General features: G+C 45.0%; 1 protein-coding gene across 1 annotated transcript in view; it reads left to right on the forward strand.

The window, feature by feature from the left end:
- ZNF831 (zinc finger protein 831) overlaps nt 1-14935 on the forward strand; it is an 81307-nt gene that overhangs the window by 25677 nt on the left and 40695 nt on the right. Inside the window, exon 3 of the mRNA XM_007449470.1 lies at nt 5175-5326. Within this exon, the coding sequence (XP_007449532.1) occupies nt 5175-5326 (152 nt within the window). The remainder of the gene's footprint in view (nt 1-5174; nt 5327-14935) is intronic.

Here is a 14935-nt window from a genome sequence, read left to right on the forward strand (position 1 = left end):
AAGATCCTCTCCTACACTTTCTCCTAGAAGCTTCATAACTTGGGCTTTCAAATTTAAATTTATGATCCATCTCAAATTAATTTTTTCGTGTGGTGTAAGGTAGGGGTCAACGGTTTTTTATTTTCATGTGGCTATCCAGTTATTTTGGTACCATTTATTGAAAACATTTTACTTTATCCATTGAATTGTGTTGGTGACTTTTACAATTATTTCATACTCACACATCTACATACACATACAAATATCTACATACACATACATTTACATACACATGTACATTTCATATACATTTATCTACACACACATATATACGCACTTATATACACATTTCTGGAGTCACTTGTTTGTTTTGTGGATCTATTTGTCTATTCTTTTGCCAATACCTCACTATCTTAATTACTGTAACTTGTCAGTACATCTTGAAATAAGGCAGAATAAACCCTCCAACTTTATTCTCTTTTTAAGAATATATTGGCTATTTATTCCTGGTCTCTTAAAATTTACATATAAAATTTAGAACCACCTTGCCAGTTTCTACCAAAACACCTGCTGAGATTTTGATTGGAATAGCATTAGATCCATAGATAAATTTGGGGAGAATTGACTGCTTAGAAATATGAATTCTTCCCAACCACGATCTCTATTTATTTAGACCTTCTGTAATCTCTCTCAGCAATGTTTGGTAGTTGTAAATATACAAATACCACACATCTTTTGTTAAGCTTAATGCTCTTATTGTAAAGGATATTTTAATTTCATTTTCCAGTCATTTGTTGTAAGTTCATAGATGTGTCATTTACTTTGTATTGAGGTGCTCCTATGTTGGGTGCATAAATATTTACAATTGTTATATCTTCTTCTTGGATCGATCCCTTAATCATTATGTAGTGTCCTTCTTTGTCTCTTCTGATAGTCCTTATTTTAAAGTCTATTTTGTCTGATATGAGAATTGCTACTCCAGCTTTCTTTTGGTTTCCATTTGCATGGAATATCTTTTTCCATCCCCTTACTTTCAGTCTGTATGTGTCTCTAGGTCTGAAGTGGGTCTCTTGTAGACAGCATATATATGGGTCTTGTTTTTGTATCCATTCAGCCAATCTGTGTCTTTTGGTGGGAGCATTTAGTCCATTTACATTTAAGGTAATTATCGATATGTATGTTCCTATTCCCATTTTCTAAATTGTTTTGGGTTCGTTATTATAGGACTTTTCCTTCTCTTGTGTTTTTGTCTAGAGAAGTTCCTTTAGCATTTGTTGTAAAGCTGGTTTGGTGGTGCTGAACTCTCTCAGCTTTTGCTTGTCTGTAAAGGTTTTAATTTCTCCATCAAATCTGAATGAGATCCTTGCTGGGTAGAGTAATCTTGGTTGCAGGTTTTTCTCCTTCATCACTTTCAGTATGTCCTGCCACTCCCTTCTGGCTTGTAGAGTTTCTGCTGAGAGATCAGCTGTTAACCTTATGGGGATTCCCTTGTGTGTTATTTGTTGTTTTTCCCTTGCTGCTTTTAATATGCTTCTTTGTATTTAATTTTTACAGTCTGATTAATATTTGTGTCTTGGCATATTTCTCCTTGGGTTTATCCTGTATGGGACTCTCTGTGCTTCCTGGACTTGATTAACTATTTCCTTTCCCATATTAGGGAAGTTTTCAACTATAATCTCTTCAAATATTTTCTCAGTCCCTTTCTTTTTCTCTTCTTCTTCTGGAACCCCTATAATTCGAATGTTGGTGCGTTTAATGTTGTCCCAGAGGTCTCTGAGACTGTCCCCAGTTCTTTTCATTCTTTTTTCTTTATTCTGCTCTGCAGTAGTTATTTCCACTATTTTGTCTTCCAGGTCACTTATCCGTTCTTCTGCCTCAGTTATTCTGCTATTGATACCATCTAGAGTATTTTTCATTTCATTTATTGTGTTGTCCATCGTTGTTTGTTTCATCTTTAGTTCTTCTAGGTCCTTGTTAAATGTTTCTTGCATTTTGTCTATTCTATTTCCAAGATTTTGGATCATCTTTATTATCATTATTCTGAATTCTTTTTCAGGTAGACTGCCTATTTTCTCTTCATTTGTTAGGTCTGGTGCGTTTTTATCTTGCTCTTTCATCTGCTGTGTGTTTTTCCGTCTTCTCATTTTGCTTATCTTACTGTGTTTTTGGTCTCCTTTTTGCAGGCTACAGGTTCATAGTTCCCGTTGTTTTTGGTGTCTGCCCCCAGTGGCTAAGGTTTGTTCAGTGGGTTGTGTAGGCTTCCTGGTGGAGGGGACTAGTGCCTGCGTTCTGGTGGATGAGACTGGGTCTTGTCTTTCTGGTGGGCAGGTCCACGTCTGGTGGTGTGTTTTGGGGTGTCTGTGGACTCATTATGGTTTTGGGCAGCCTCTCTGCTAATGGGTGGGGCTGTGTTCCTGTCTTGCTAGTTGTTTGTCATAGGATGTCCAGTACTGTAGCTTGGTGGTCGTTGAGTGAAGCTGGGTGCTGGTGCTGAGATGGAGCTCTCTGGGAGATTTTTGCCGTTTGATATTATATGGAGCTGGGAGGTCTCTTGTAGACCAGTGTCCTGAAGTTGGCTCTCCCACCTCAGAGGCACAGCACTGACTCCTGGCTGCAGCACCAAGATCCTTTCATCCACACGGCTCAGAAGGAAAGGGAGAAAAAGTAGAAGAAAATTATTAGAAGTAGAAAGAAAGAAAGAAAGAAAGAAAAGAAAGAAGAAGAAAGGAGGTAGGGAGGAAGGAAGGAAGGAAAAAAGAAAGAAAAGATAAAGTAAAATAAAATAAGATAAAATATAATAAAGTTATTAAAATAAAAAAATAATTATTAAGTAAAAAAAACAAAGGACGTATGGAACCATAGGACAAATGGTGGAAGCAAAGCTATACAGACAAAATCTCACACAGAAGCATACACATACACACTCACAAAAAGAGGAAAAGGGGAAAAAGTCATAAATCTTGCTCTCAATGTCCACCTCCTTAATTTGGGATGATTCGTTGCCTATTCAGATATTCCGCAGATGCAGGGCACATCAAGTTGATTGTGGAGCTTTAATCCGCTGCTTCTGAGGCTGCTGGGAGAGATTCCCTTTCTCTTCTTTGCTCGCACAGCTCCCAAGGTCTCAGCTTTGGATTTGGCCCTGCCTCTGCGTGTAGGTCGCCTGAGGGCGTCTGTTCTTCGCTCAGACAGGACGGGGTTAAAGGAGCCGCTGATTCGGAGGCTCTGGCTCACTCAGGCCCGGAGGGAGGGAGGGGCACGGAGGCGGGGCGGGGCTGCGGCGGCAGAGGCCGGCGTGACGTTGCACGAGCGTTAGCCGCTGGCCGGCGTGACGTTGCAGCAGCTTGAGGGGCGCCGTGCGTTCTCCCGGGGAAGTTGTCCCTGGATCCCGGGACCCTGGCGGTGGCGGGCTGCACAGGCTCCCCGGAAGGGGGGTGTGGACAGTGACCTGTGCTCGCACACAGGCTTCTTGGTGGCGGCAGCAGCAGCCTTAGCGTCTCATGCCCGTCTCTGGGGTCCGCGCTTTTAGCCGCGGCTCGCGCCCGTCTCTGGAGCTCCTTTAAGCAGCGCTCTTAATCCCCTCTCCTCGCGCACCAGGAAACAAAGAGGGAAGAAAAAGTCTCTTGCCTCTTCGGAAGCTCCACCCCCTGCAGGCTGTGTTCACGCCGCCAGCCCCAGTCCTCTTCCTGCGCTCCGACCGAAACCCGAGCCTCAGCTCGCAGCGCCGCCCGCCCTGGCGGGTGAGCAGACAAGCCTCTCGGGCTGGTGAGTGCCGGTCGGCCCTGATCCTCTGTGCGGGAATCTCACCGCTTTGCCCCCCGCACCCCTGTTGCTGCGCCCTCCTCCGCGGCTCCGAAGCTTTCTTCCTCCGCCACCCGCAGTCTCCGCCCGCGAAGGGGCTCCTAGTGTGTGGAAACGTTTCCTCTCTCACAGCTCCCTCCCACTCGTGCAGGTCCCGTCCCTATTCTTTTGTCTGTTTATTCTTTTTTCCTACCCAGGTACGTGGGGGGTTTCTTGCCTTTTGGGAGGTCTGAGGTGTTCTGCCAGCGTTCAGTAGGTGTTCTGTAGGAGTTGTTCCACGTGTAGATGTATTTCTGGTGTATCTGTGGGGAGGAAAGTGATCTCTGCGTCTTACCCTTCCGCCATCTTCCCCGAAGTCTCACATTGTAGTTTTGATTAGCATTCCTCTAATAGTGATGTTGAGAAGTTCACTATTTTCTTTCTCTACCCTTGTCGTGCCGTCCCCCTGGGATGTGAAGGCTCTGTTTTAGAGATTATTATTTTTATTATTATTGAATGTTTATTTCACCTTTTATTTATTTATTAACATCTGTATTGGAGTATAATTGCTTTACGATGGTGTGTTAGTTTCTGCTGTAGAACAAAGTGCATCAGCTTTACATATACATATATCTCCATATCCCCTCCCTCTTGCGTCTCCCTCCCTCCCACCCTCCCTATCCCACCCCTGTAGGTGGTCACAAAGCCCGGAGCTTGTCTCCCTGTGCTATGCGGCTGCTTCCCACTAGCTTTCTATTTTACATAGACCAGATGATCTGGAAGAGCTTCTCTAGGGGGAGCATGTGTGATGCCCGTTTTTTCAGAGAAGAGGCTTTGGGCCTGACCTGTCCAATAACGGTAGGCACTAGCTACCAGTGGCTCTTTAAACTCATTAAAATGAAACTGAATGTAAAGCTCAGTTCCTCGGACACATGAACTACATTTCACTCACTCTAGAGCTGCCTGTGGTTAGTGGCCACCGTATTGGTCCATGCAGGTTATAGAAGACGTCCTCACTGTGGAAAGTTCTACTGGACACAGCCTGTTTAGTAAGTAGTCAAGCCCATATAATTCAGTATTTAATTACAGCAGCTGACCTTTATTAAGCGCTTGTTGTGTGCTAAGTGGTGTGGGAAGCATTTTCTAGGCACTATCTCATTTCATCCCTACAACGGCCGCCTGAGTTGCATCCTGTTTTCATCCCCACGTCCTGGCGGGAGAATGAGGATTGGAGGGAAAAGGGGTTCCTGACAGCTGATGAGCTGCCTGGACCTCACGTCCCTGTGTTCTCCCAGGCTTCCCACACGGACCTGGATTTTATCCTCTGGGCATATCCGGCCTTGGATTTTTGTACTTATGAGCTCCTGGACACACTCTCAAGGCTGATGACTGCATGTGTGCTTCTTGTCCCCCAGGTACAAAGGGAATTTCTTGCAAAGTCGTTTCCAGCTGAGAGCCAGCAGACTGAGGAAGCCACACTGGGTGCTGAGAAAAGACGGCCGTTCACCCCCATCCGAGGGGCCGGCCCCACGCAGGACCTGCGGGCAGGCTTCTTCCGAAACGGCAGGTAAGGCTCTCCTTGGAGGTGCATCCAAACCGGACACCAGGCTGCTGGGATGTGAAATGAGCAGAGCAGCCATCCTTGCTGTCCAGAGCCTGAAGTCCAGCAGGGAGACGGATGCATGTGGGGTGATGTGGGACAGTCGAGACCCTAAACTAGGGGAGAGGGTCCTGGGTGAGGATATTGAGAATCCAATATTGAGAAGACAACAAACGTCCTCAAGTACTGGCCACGGGTGCCCAGCCCTGTCCAAGTACAGATTCCCTCCAGAACCTGGAAAACCTGAATTGGAACTCTGGGTGCCTCTGCTTTTCCCCATCATTAAAGAGGAAGTTTGCTGGATTCTTTCCACAGGGCCATCGTGAGGCTAAAATGGGTCAGTGGATGGGCTTTTGAATGAATGTGAGATAGAAGAATAGGGCGGAGTTATGATGTGAGAGCTGCAGGGAACATGCTTCCACGGGAGGTAGTAAGCGGGGCCCTCTCCATCATTCTCGGAAGCAAACAAAGGATGAACTAATGGAGGCTGCTTCCTGGAAAAGGGCTATTTTAAGGTGCAGTCACTGGGCAACGAGGGCAAATCGCGTAACTTCTCTGGCCCACAATTTCCCTCCCTTCCTCTCCCCCGCCTGGCAGTCATGAGCCCAGCCTTAGCCTTGCTGGCAGGGTGTTGACTGGGGAAGATGGAGACCATATTTGAGAAGGTGGCCGGTCCCATCTGGCCAGTGGTGACTGAATTACCATCCTTTTGTGGCTGATTGCTGTTCGTTTGGCGCAAGGGTTGACCCTGGGCTCTGCCTGCTGGCTGCGGTTTTGGTCCCTGGAGACAGTTGGCTGGGGCCCCTCCCCCTCCCCCTCTCTGTGGCTCCAGCGCCCCCTGCGGGCAGATGGTGCTTCCATGCTGCCCCTCGACCCCACCTCCAAGCCCGACGCCCTCTCTGGTAGGCAGGCAAGGATGAGGATTAGTCTTTTTCTCAGTGAGAGTTTAAATCAAGGTAGGTATTTGCTTAACTGGATGGCCAGTTGTGGAAGGAAAAGCACGGTCTTTTTATGGAACGTCAAGGGTTAAGACCTCACGGAGGGAGGCTGAGTGGGTGTAGACAAAAATGCAATCAGGGCACCCAGCTTTGCCCTTTCTTCATTTTCTGTGGCTCATCACCTTGAACTCCACTGCTTTCCTCCTGGTCAGATAGATACAGCCAATGGAACTGCCCATTGGGGTGTTCATGAGCGATACCACCTCCACAGCAGAACCCACCAGAACCCACCAGAACTCTGTCAGTTGTCCCTAATGGCAGTGCTTTCCCACCAGCTCTCTTCCCAGTGCCATAAATAGAGCTGAATCAAGCTGCTCCTGGAAACTCACATCAGCTTCCATGTTTCCATAGCTAAGCTCTGTGCTAGAAACTGAAAGGGAAAAGACGACAATCCCTGCTCTGGATAAATGTGGTTCAGGGTGAAGACAGACAGACAGGCTTGCTGTCCATCCTTCGCTCAAATCACGTGGGGAATGACACTGGCGGGTCAGTGAGCTCCCTCCTGGGAATCTTCTGTCTGTGCAGCGAGGCCGTTGATGGAGGTCTTGCCCACCCAATGGCTCAGTGTGAGGATAGAGCGAGCTTGTGTGCGGCAGGGAATTTGCAGACTCCAATGCAGGTGATAAATGTTGATTGTAATTATCTCCTGAGCATAATAAGCATATGTGCCTGGCGTGTGCTGAGTGCCAAGTGAGTGTGGAGCACGTGGTAACCAGCGTGCCTGTTGTTTAGCAGAGGACAAGGTCACGGTTGAGGAGGAGCCCAAAGGGGGAGTTTTCTCGGGAGAGAGATGGCGTCTTCTGGAAATTCAGGTGTAGGGAGAATAGAACAGAGGCTTTCTGGACTGGGGAAGAAAATTGCCTATGGCAGCTGAAGAAATTGCCACAAACTTGGTCCAAGGTGTAAAACACCTTGGTCCAAGGTGTATTTTCTCCCAGTTCTGGAGGCCAGGAGTCTCGCTGTCTCTCCGAAGCCTCTAGGGGAGGATTCTTTCCTGCCTCTCAGCTTCTGGGGACTCCAGGCATCCTTGCTTGTGGCCGCATCACTCCAATCTCTGTCTTCATCTTCACAGGGCTTCTCCGCTGTGTTTCTGTGGTCAAATCTCCCTCTGTGTTTCTCTTATAAGGACACTTGCCGTTGAATTTAGGGCTCGCCCTAAATCCAGGATGATATTTTGAGATTCTTCATTTCATGTGCAAATACCTTTTTCCAAGTAAGGTCACAGTCACAGGTTTTGTGGCTTAGGACTTGGAGGGGGAGGCATGATTCAACCACTAAGCACCTCAACAACTTTCCCCCTATCTGGGAACCGACAGAAGGGACCTTAAAATGTGTTTCTAAGTGAAAAAGGCAGCAGCACCCATGAACACTCAATTTACAATAATGCCCATCATCTGTGCTCTTCGGGTGTGCAAACAGTTTTGGCAGGAAAGTTCTATTATAAGCTTAAATCAGTATGTATTCATTAAAACGGGATTGCCCAGCCCAGCACCCAGCTGGATGTGTTCACGCTTGTGGGGAGTCTTGTCCAAGTGACTACAGGCAGCTTCGATCGTGAGACGGGTGGGTGAGGGGCCCTATTTGCTGCTCTTTGGGAAGAAGGCCTGTGGCCGGCTGGATGGGGGGTGGGCAGGGCCTCTGAGTGTGGCTGTGTGGATGGTGCCCATAGGGGCTGAAATCCAGCCACCACTGGTTGGTGCCGCCTTTTGCTCTGACTGTGGGGCTGTCAACCCAAAGCAAGGAGCTCCTTCCTCCTTCTCCCAAGGGGTTGGGGGACACCTTTCCACACATCCTCCAGTGGGAGTGATTGCCTCTTCCTAATTTACATGTGTACACTGTGTGCTCATGGTACCCCTGGGGGCCCCAGTGCCAGCAAAGAGACCAGCTGGAAAGCCTCTGATCTTTCATGGTCCTCTCCACACCGTCTTTCCTTTACAAGCTTCTCTTGGCCTCAGGGAATGGCCTTGCTCCCTCCACGTTGGGAGAATCCCACTTCTGTACACTTCTGATCTCAACATTGGCCTTTCCTACCAAAATCCTAAGAGCAAACCGCGGGCTCCAGTGAATGGGGGATAAAACCAGCCCCAAACAGAAGAAAAATCAGAAACAAAATCTAAATGTGGAGCTAAGATTGAGAGGCCATTGTGGTGACATTGTGGTGACATTTGTGGTGACAGATGTCTGCACTTTCATGTTTGTTATTGGAACAGCCAGTTGAGTCAGAGGTCTGGGTCACTGGTGCCCATTTTCAAAGGCCTCCCTCCCGCCACAATGTCCACTCAGGGCAGATGTGAGCCTGTGGGGTGTGGTCTAAGCATTGGCCCGGGGAATATTAATCACCCTGCCACCCCCATTCCTTATTGAAGTGTCAGAGAGGGAACAGGGATGGCAGGTTGGGTAAACCAGCAAGCCTGGAGTGGACGGGCTGTTATGGACACCAGTGGGTTGGGGGCAGGTGGTACAGTGCATTAAAATAAATACCACCTGGAAATCAAAGGAGCTTGGGAAGTTTATTTACACCATCTCCCAAAGCCAGTGTTTCACAGCAGAGTGACAGGCACTCAGAGTGTTGGGTGTTTGAAGACAGAGTGCTGTAACTTCAAAGGAACCTAAAGATGGCCCTTGGTCGCCCACCATTTACAAACAAATTTCTTGTCTCCTTTGACCTGGCAGGTCCTGGTTGGAGAGATCAGAGCTGGCTGCTCAGTGAGGGAGCTGACCTCACGGGTGTGTGTGTGTGTGTGTGTGTGTGTGTGTGTGTGTGTGTGTGCGCGCATGCAAGTATACTTGTGAATGCATGCAAACATATATTTTTGTGGGGGGAGGACCTGGTTTCCACAGCAGGACAATGATAGGGTGATCTGTTTTGGGTGACCTGAGGGGTTGTAACTTGGGGGAACTTGATGAAACCCAACAAAGAAATTGAGAATAACCTTTGCCGGGGAATTTCCCAATTCGAAGGTAGAGAAAACCTTTGGTCCTGATCCTTGAAGGCCAATTAGAATCAGCAAAACATTTTCAAATAAGTAGACAGGAATACTTGTGTCCAGGGGCCGAAATAAGATATTGTAACAGATTCTTTCTCCTCTTTATTTTTGGAAAAACTTCCTGTCAATAATTTACGAAGATGAGAGAGAGGATGTTTTTGAAAAATATCTTTTAAAAGGATGCTTAATTTCCCTCTCCTTTCAACTATTCCAATAGCTTGGTACTAATCATTCGAATTAACAGATGGCTTGGTAGTGAAGTCATCTGCATGCAGAAGGCCAGAGGAGTTATGAAGGGTGGAGACCTAATTTATAAGATTTTATGGTGATTGGGATCTTTGAGACTCTTCTTAGAACTGAACTTTTTAATTTTTTAATTTTTTTTCTTTTGACTTTCCAATACCACTGAATTTAATTTTTTTCTTTAAAAAAAATTTTTATTTTATATTGGACTATAGCTGATTTACAATGTTGTGTTAGTATCAGGTGTACAGCAAAGTGATTCAGTTTTACATATATATATATCTATTCTTTTTCAAATTCTTTTCCCATTTAGGTTATTACAGAATATTGAGCAGAGTTCCCTGTGCTATACAGCAGGTCCCTGTTGGTTACCTGTTTTAAATATAGTAGTGTGTCTGTGTCAATCTCAAACTCCCAATTTATCCCTCCCCCCCCACCTTTCCCATTTGGTAACCATAAGTTTGTTTTCTATGTCTGTTAGTCTGTTTCTGTTTTGTAAATAAGTTCATTGTATTTTTTTAGCTTCCACATATAAGCGATATCATATAATACTTGCCTTTCTTTGTCTGACCTGCTTCACTTAGTATGATGATCTCCAGGTCCATCCATGTTGCTGCAAATGGCATTATTTTATTCTTTTGTTTGTTTGTTTGTTATGAATGTCACATGCCTTTTATTTATTTTATTTTTAAATTTTTTTATTGAAGTATAATTGAATTACAATGTTGTGTCAATTACTACTGTACAGCAAAGTGACTCAGTTATACATATATATATTCTTTATATATATACATTTATATATTCTTTATATATATACATATATATATTCTTTTTCATATTCTTTTCCATTATGGTTTATCGCAGGATATTGAATATAGTTCCCTGTGCTATACAGGAGGACCTCGTTGTTTATCCATCCTATATATAATAGTTTGCGTCTGCTAATCCCAAACTCTTAATCCATCCCTCCTCCACCCACTCTCCCCCTTGGCACCCACAAGTCTGTCCTCTGTGTCTGTGAGTCTGTTTCTGTTTCATGGATAAGTTCATTTGTGTCATACTTGATATTCCACATATATGTGATATCATATGGTATTTGTCTTTCTCTTTTTGACTTACTTCACTTAGTATGGTAATGTCTAGGTCTCATGTTGCTGCAGATGACATTATTTCATTATTTTTTTATGTTGCTGAAAATGACATTATTTCATTATTTTTTTATGGCTGAGTAAAAAAATAGTATTCCATTGTATATATACACCACATCTTCTTTATCCAGTCATCTGTCAATGGACATTTAGGCTGCTTCCACGTCTTGCCTATTGTAAATAGTGCAGCGATGAACACTGGGGTGTATGTATCCTTTCGAACCATGGTTTTCTCCGGATGTATGCCCAGGAGTGAGATTGCAGGATCAAATGGTAGCTCTATTTTTAGCTTTTTAAGGAACCTCCATACTGTTCTCCGTAGTGGCTTCCCCAGTTTACATTCCCACCAACAGTGTAGGAGGGTTCCCTTTTCTCCACACCCTTTCCAGCATTTATTAATTGTAGACTTTTTGCTGATGGCCATTCTGACTGGTGTGAGGTGATATCTTATTGTAGTTTTGATCTGTATTTCTCTAATGATTAGTGATGTTGAGTGAACTTTTTTAAAACCTAAATTCAGTGGTTCATCCCATCCAAGTTCCCAGCAAAGGTGTGGAGGGAGCTGCAAGTTTCTTTGGAGACATCAAGTATCTGTTGACTTACCAGACGCCCCAGGCTGAATGTGACTAAGAACTTCAGGGTTGTTCCTATTTCAAAGAACGTCCTTCCTCACCCAGGGTCACTTCCAGATCAGGGCTGAGGTGTGGAGTTAGGTGGATTTAATCTCAGACATTTGAGCCGCTTCACTGAAGGGACTGGTAAAAAATGGTTCTTAGATATCGAGTGGTTGAATATCCGCAGGAGAGCAAACCTCCCCTTGAGGACAGTCCTCGTAATCCAGACGTTCTTCACGGGATGCACCTCCCAGTCGGAGGTTGGCTGGGGAGGCAGTGACTGTCACAGAATGAGAACAGTCCCTACTAGACAGACAGCTGATACATTTAGACCCCATTCAAACACTTCTCTTTGTCTCTCTCCATCTCTCCTTACCATTACTTTCCATCCCTGCCCTTCAGATTGACTTTCACAATGTCATGTAAACCGATTGCCAAGTGAAACCCCAAATCATGCTCAAGGCAAGGAATTTAATGAGATTGATGGGAGTGACCATTGGGTTGATTCATTCCCATTGGCAGAATCAGGTAACGAATAAGAGAAAACTGGTGAGGCTCATTCCAGAGAGTGACGGGAACATCAAAGACTTAAGAGAAGCCCTTAGAAAAATTGAGGAAAGTCTAGAATATTTTGGGGATGGGAAAAAGTCTCTCTCAATAATCTTGCTCTGAAAGTAAATGTAAAAGGGAAGAATAGCCCATTGTTCTACCGTATAGTTCGGTGTAAAAACGTACTCTGCCCCCATCAACGTTCGATTAACCTTTGTTGATGTTAACCATTAGCTCGTAGCTTGTCATTATAACCCACAAACTGGAAGTTTGTTTTACTTTCAGTTTTGTAGGTTCATCTGCTTATTTTCACAACATTAGGTTTCATGGTTTTTCAAGAGAAATTCTCCAAGTCCTTAATTTTCCACTGTTTACGGTGAAATTTTGGTCCCCATTGTGAATGAATTCATTTTTCGTGGTCTTTCCTCCGTGGCAATGATCTCGGCTAGTAAGGACCCTGTTTGCCCAGCTGATAAGTCATCTTCTCCTTTGCACAAGGTGCCTAGCAGATCCGTAGTGTTCGTTGAGTGACCAACTGAACAGCAGAAGTGAGTCTCCTTATTTTAAGCTTCCTTCAAGCTCACCTTCAGTTGAAAGGGCATTCAAAACCAGCCCCCAAATCTTTAAGAATGAAGGAAAGGGCATGCAATCTGGAGGTTTCGTTCCTGATGGTGTTTTGGAGATGTGTCAGCAATGGAAGAATCCAGTGGGTATCGAGTTTGGATGGCGGTGGGCTAAGCAGCATAAAAGCAAACTTCATCGTTCTTTTCCTCATAAAAGAAACTTCCTTATCTAAAAAAAGTTCCAGGTCCCCCTGCCCCCTTGCTGGATTCAAATTTGTGGAATCGCCATCTTCACCCGTGAGGATCATCTAATGCCACCTCCGCTTTACAGGTGAGAGCTCTGGCGAGACAAAGATGGGGGCTTTGAGCCGGCAAGTGTTCACTCTGATGTCTTTTAACCTGGGGTCCTCTCTTACACCACAGCAGGACCAAATCTTGAGTGGGGGATGTGTTTCCAAAGCCAGCAGTAGTCAAAATTATCTTTGAAAATTCTAAAAATCCATCATAAGAGTATGAACGGTGTCTACAACTCTGAGCAGAAATTCTCAGGCATAACATGTTTGAGGACCATTGAGGGAAAGGAAGGAAAGAAAAAAGGCAGTCCGTCCATCCGGGCTGCTTTGACAACAAACAGCAATTTCTGGTGAGGAATTCTCAAAGGTCTCCGCTTGGCCGTGTGGTGTATGCGATTTGGTTTCAGCATGAAGTGTCTGAAACTGTGATGACGTCTTACTGGACTGGCTTGTTGCCGGGGGATTAACTGAGATCTTGGATCTGTGTAGGAGGTAGTGAGTTTAAGAAGTCAGGGTTTAAGTTAAATGTGTGATGGGACCCTGCTGGGGCGGTTTCTCATCTTACCTGAGCACCTGTCTTCCTGGTGCCGGTTTAAGAATTGGGGGGCCGTTCTCCACTTGGCAATTACGCCCGTGTAATTAACGGTCAGAGAAAGACCATCTTTTGCAGCTTAAGGGGAAGTTCACCACTAAGCTTGTTATGAAAACGATCTCTCCGCTGTTTACTTACCAAGTTAGGGTCTTAGGAAGGGCAGCTTTGCAAATGCGTGTTGTGTGCGCGCGTGCGCATTTGTGTTCTCGCATTTGAGTGTTATTTTTCCATTAGGAAAAGCAATTGAAAAACCCACACGTCCAAACAAAGTGGGTGACACCACCTGAGTGAAAGCCACTACTGATTCTCTTTTGTTGTGGTTATACAATTCATGATGCATCTCTTCTGATGAGGTCACCGCTCTGAAATGAATACTTTTCTCTCCAGAACATGGGGCACAGTGGGGATGAGTGCAACGTCATTCAACTGTTTGCATTTCAAGTGGGACATTCTAGTCTCTGGGAGCTTAAAACCCATCAGCAGCCACAGCCCTATTACCCTTTTCCTAATATCACAGTTATTGACCCTGGGCTGCAAAAGAAGAATCTCATAATTAGGTTTGCCCTGTTTCTGTGTTCATGTGCATATTTCTTTCTCTCTAGCCGATGACATATCAACTTTTATTTATTTTATTATTGAAATCCTTTGTGTTAAAATGACCTGCTCCATTAACTGAGACCTGTTCTGTTTACTCCGATGCTGGGATACACTAAAACATTCCGTGATACAAAGAGCACTCATATATTTCCTTAGAAATGCATTTTGTGGAACTGAATGGAGAACACTGATGTGGTTGAGGTTAATTATTCGGGCTTTTGCCGGGCACATTGGAAGCCGTGCTGCTTCTGCCGGTACACGGACTAAAATTGGAACACTGAAGAGGAGCCCGGCGTGGCCCTGTGCCCATATGACACATCTGAAGTCATATTGATTGAGGGAGATGCTTTATTGAACGATAAGAACTCCACCGAGTTTCTGGGTTTGCAATTTCCTGCAGCTGGCGTGGCTTCTGGCAGTAAACACCGTGTGATTCGGGGCTACATTTAAAAGTGAGATTTTAGAAAAATCTCCCAGTAACTAAACTCAGAGGGCACTTTCAGTTTAGGAGCTGCACCCACATCTAATCCCCCCAACAGACTTGTGATGAGTGACTCATTCTCATTTTGCAGAGGGAGAAACTGAGGCTCAGAGCGGCGTCCAGTGACTTGCCCAGGGCCACCCAGATGATGAATCTGGGGGTCCATGGTGTTTCCTACAGTCAGAAATGTCACATCTGCATGTCACCTGTGCAATTAGTTGCTTATGTGATCCATTTAAGCTCACTGACAAAAACCATAAATACATTTATTTTAAAAAAACTGTTTATTGACACCAAAAATGGAAAGCCAATATCACATGCCATTAAGAGAACGTTACAGAAAGAAAATGCTATGAACAATATTTTCTTGGTAAATAAATTCTAGCTAGACTGTTGTGGGCAGAAGACCAAGAGCCCTAGGTACACTCCCTTTGCTTAAAAAGAGATTTGGAAGCGTTAGGGAGGTGTTAGAGATACATTAGCACGCAGCTGAGACATTCTTCTTTCCCTA

This window comes from Lipotes vexillifer, unplaced genomic scaffold (assembly GCF_000442215.2).
Source record: "Lipotes vexillifer unplaced genomic scaffold, Lipotes_vexillifer_v1.1 scaffold524, whole genome shotgun sequence".
Taxonomy (NCBI): domain Eukaryota; kingdom Metazoa; phylum Chordata; class Mammalia; order Artiodactyla; family Lipotidae; genus Lipotes; species Lipotes vexillifer.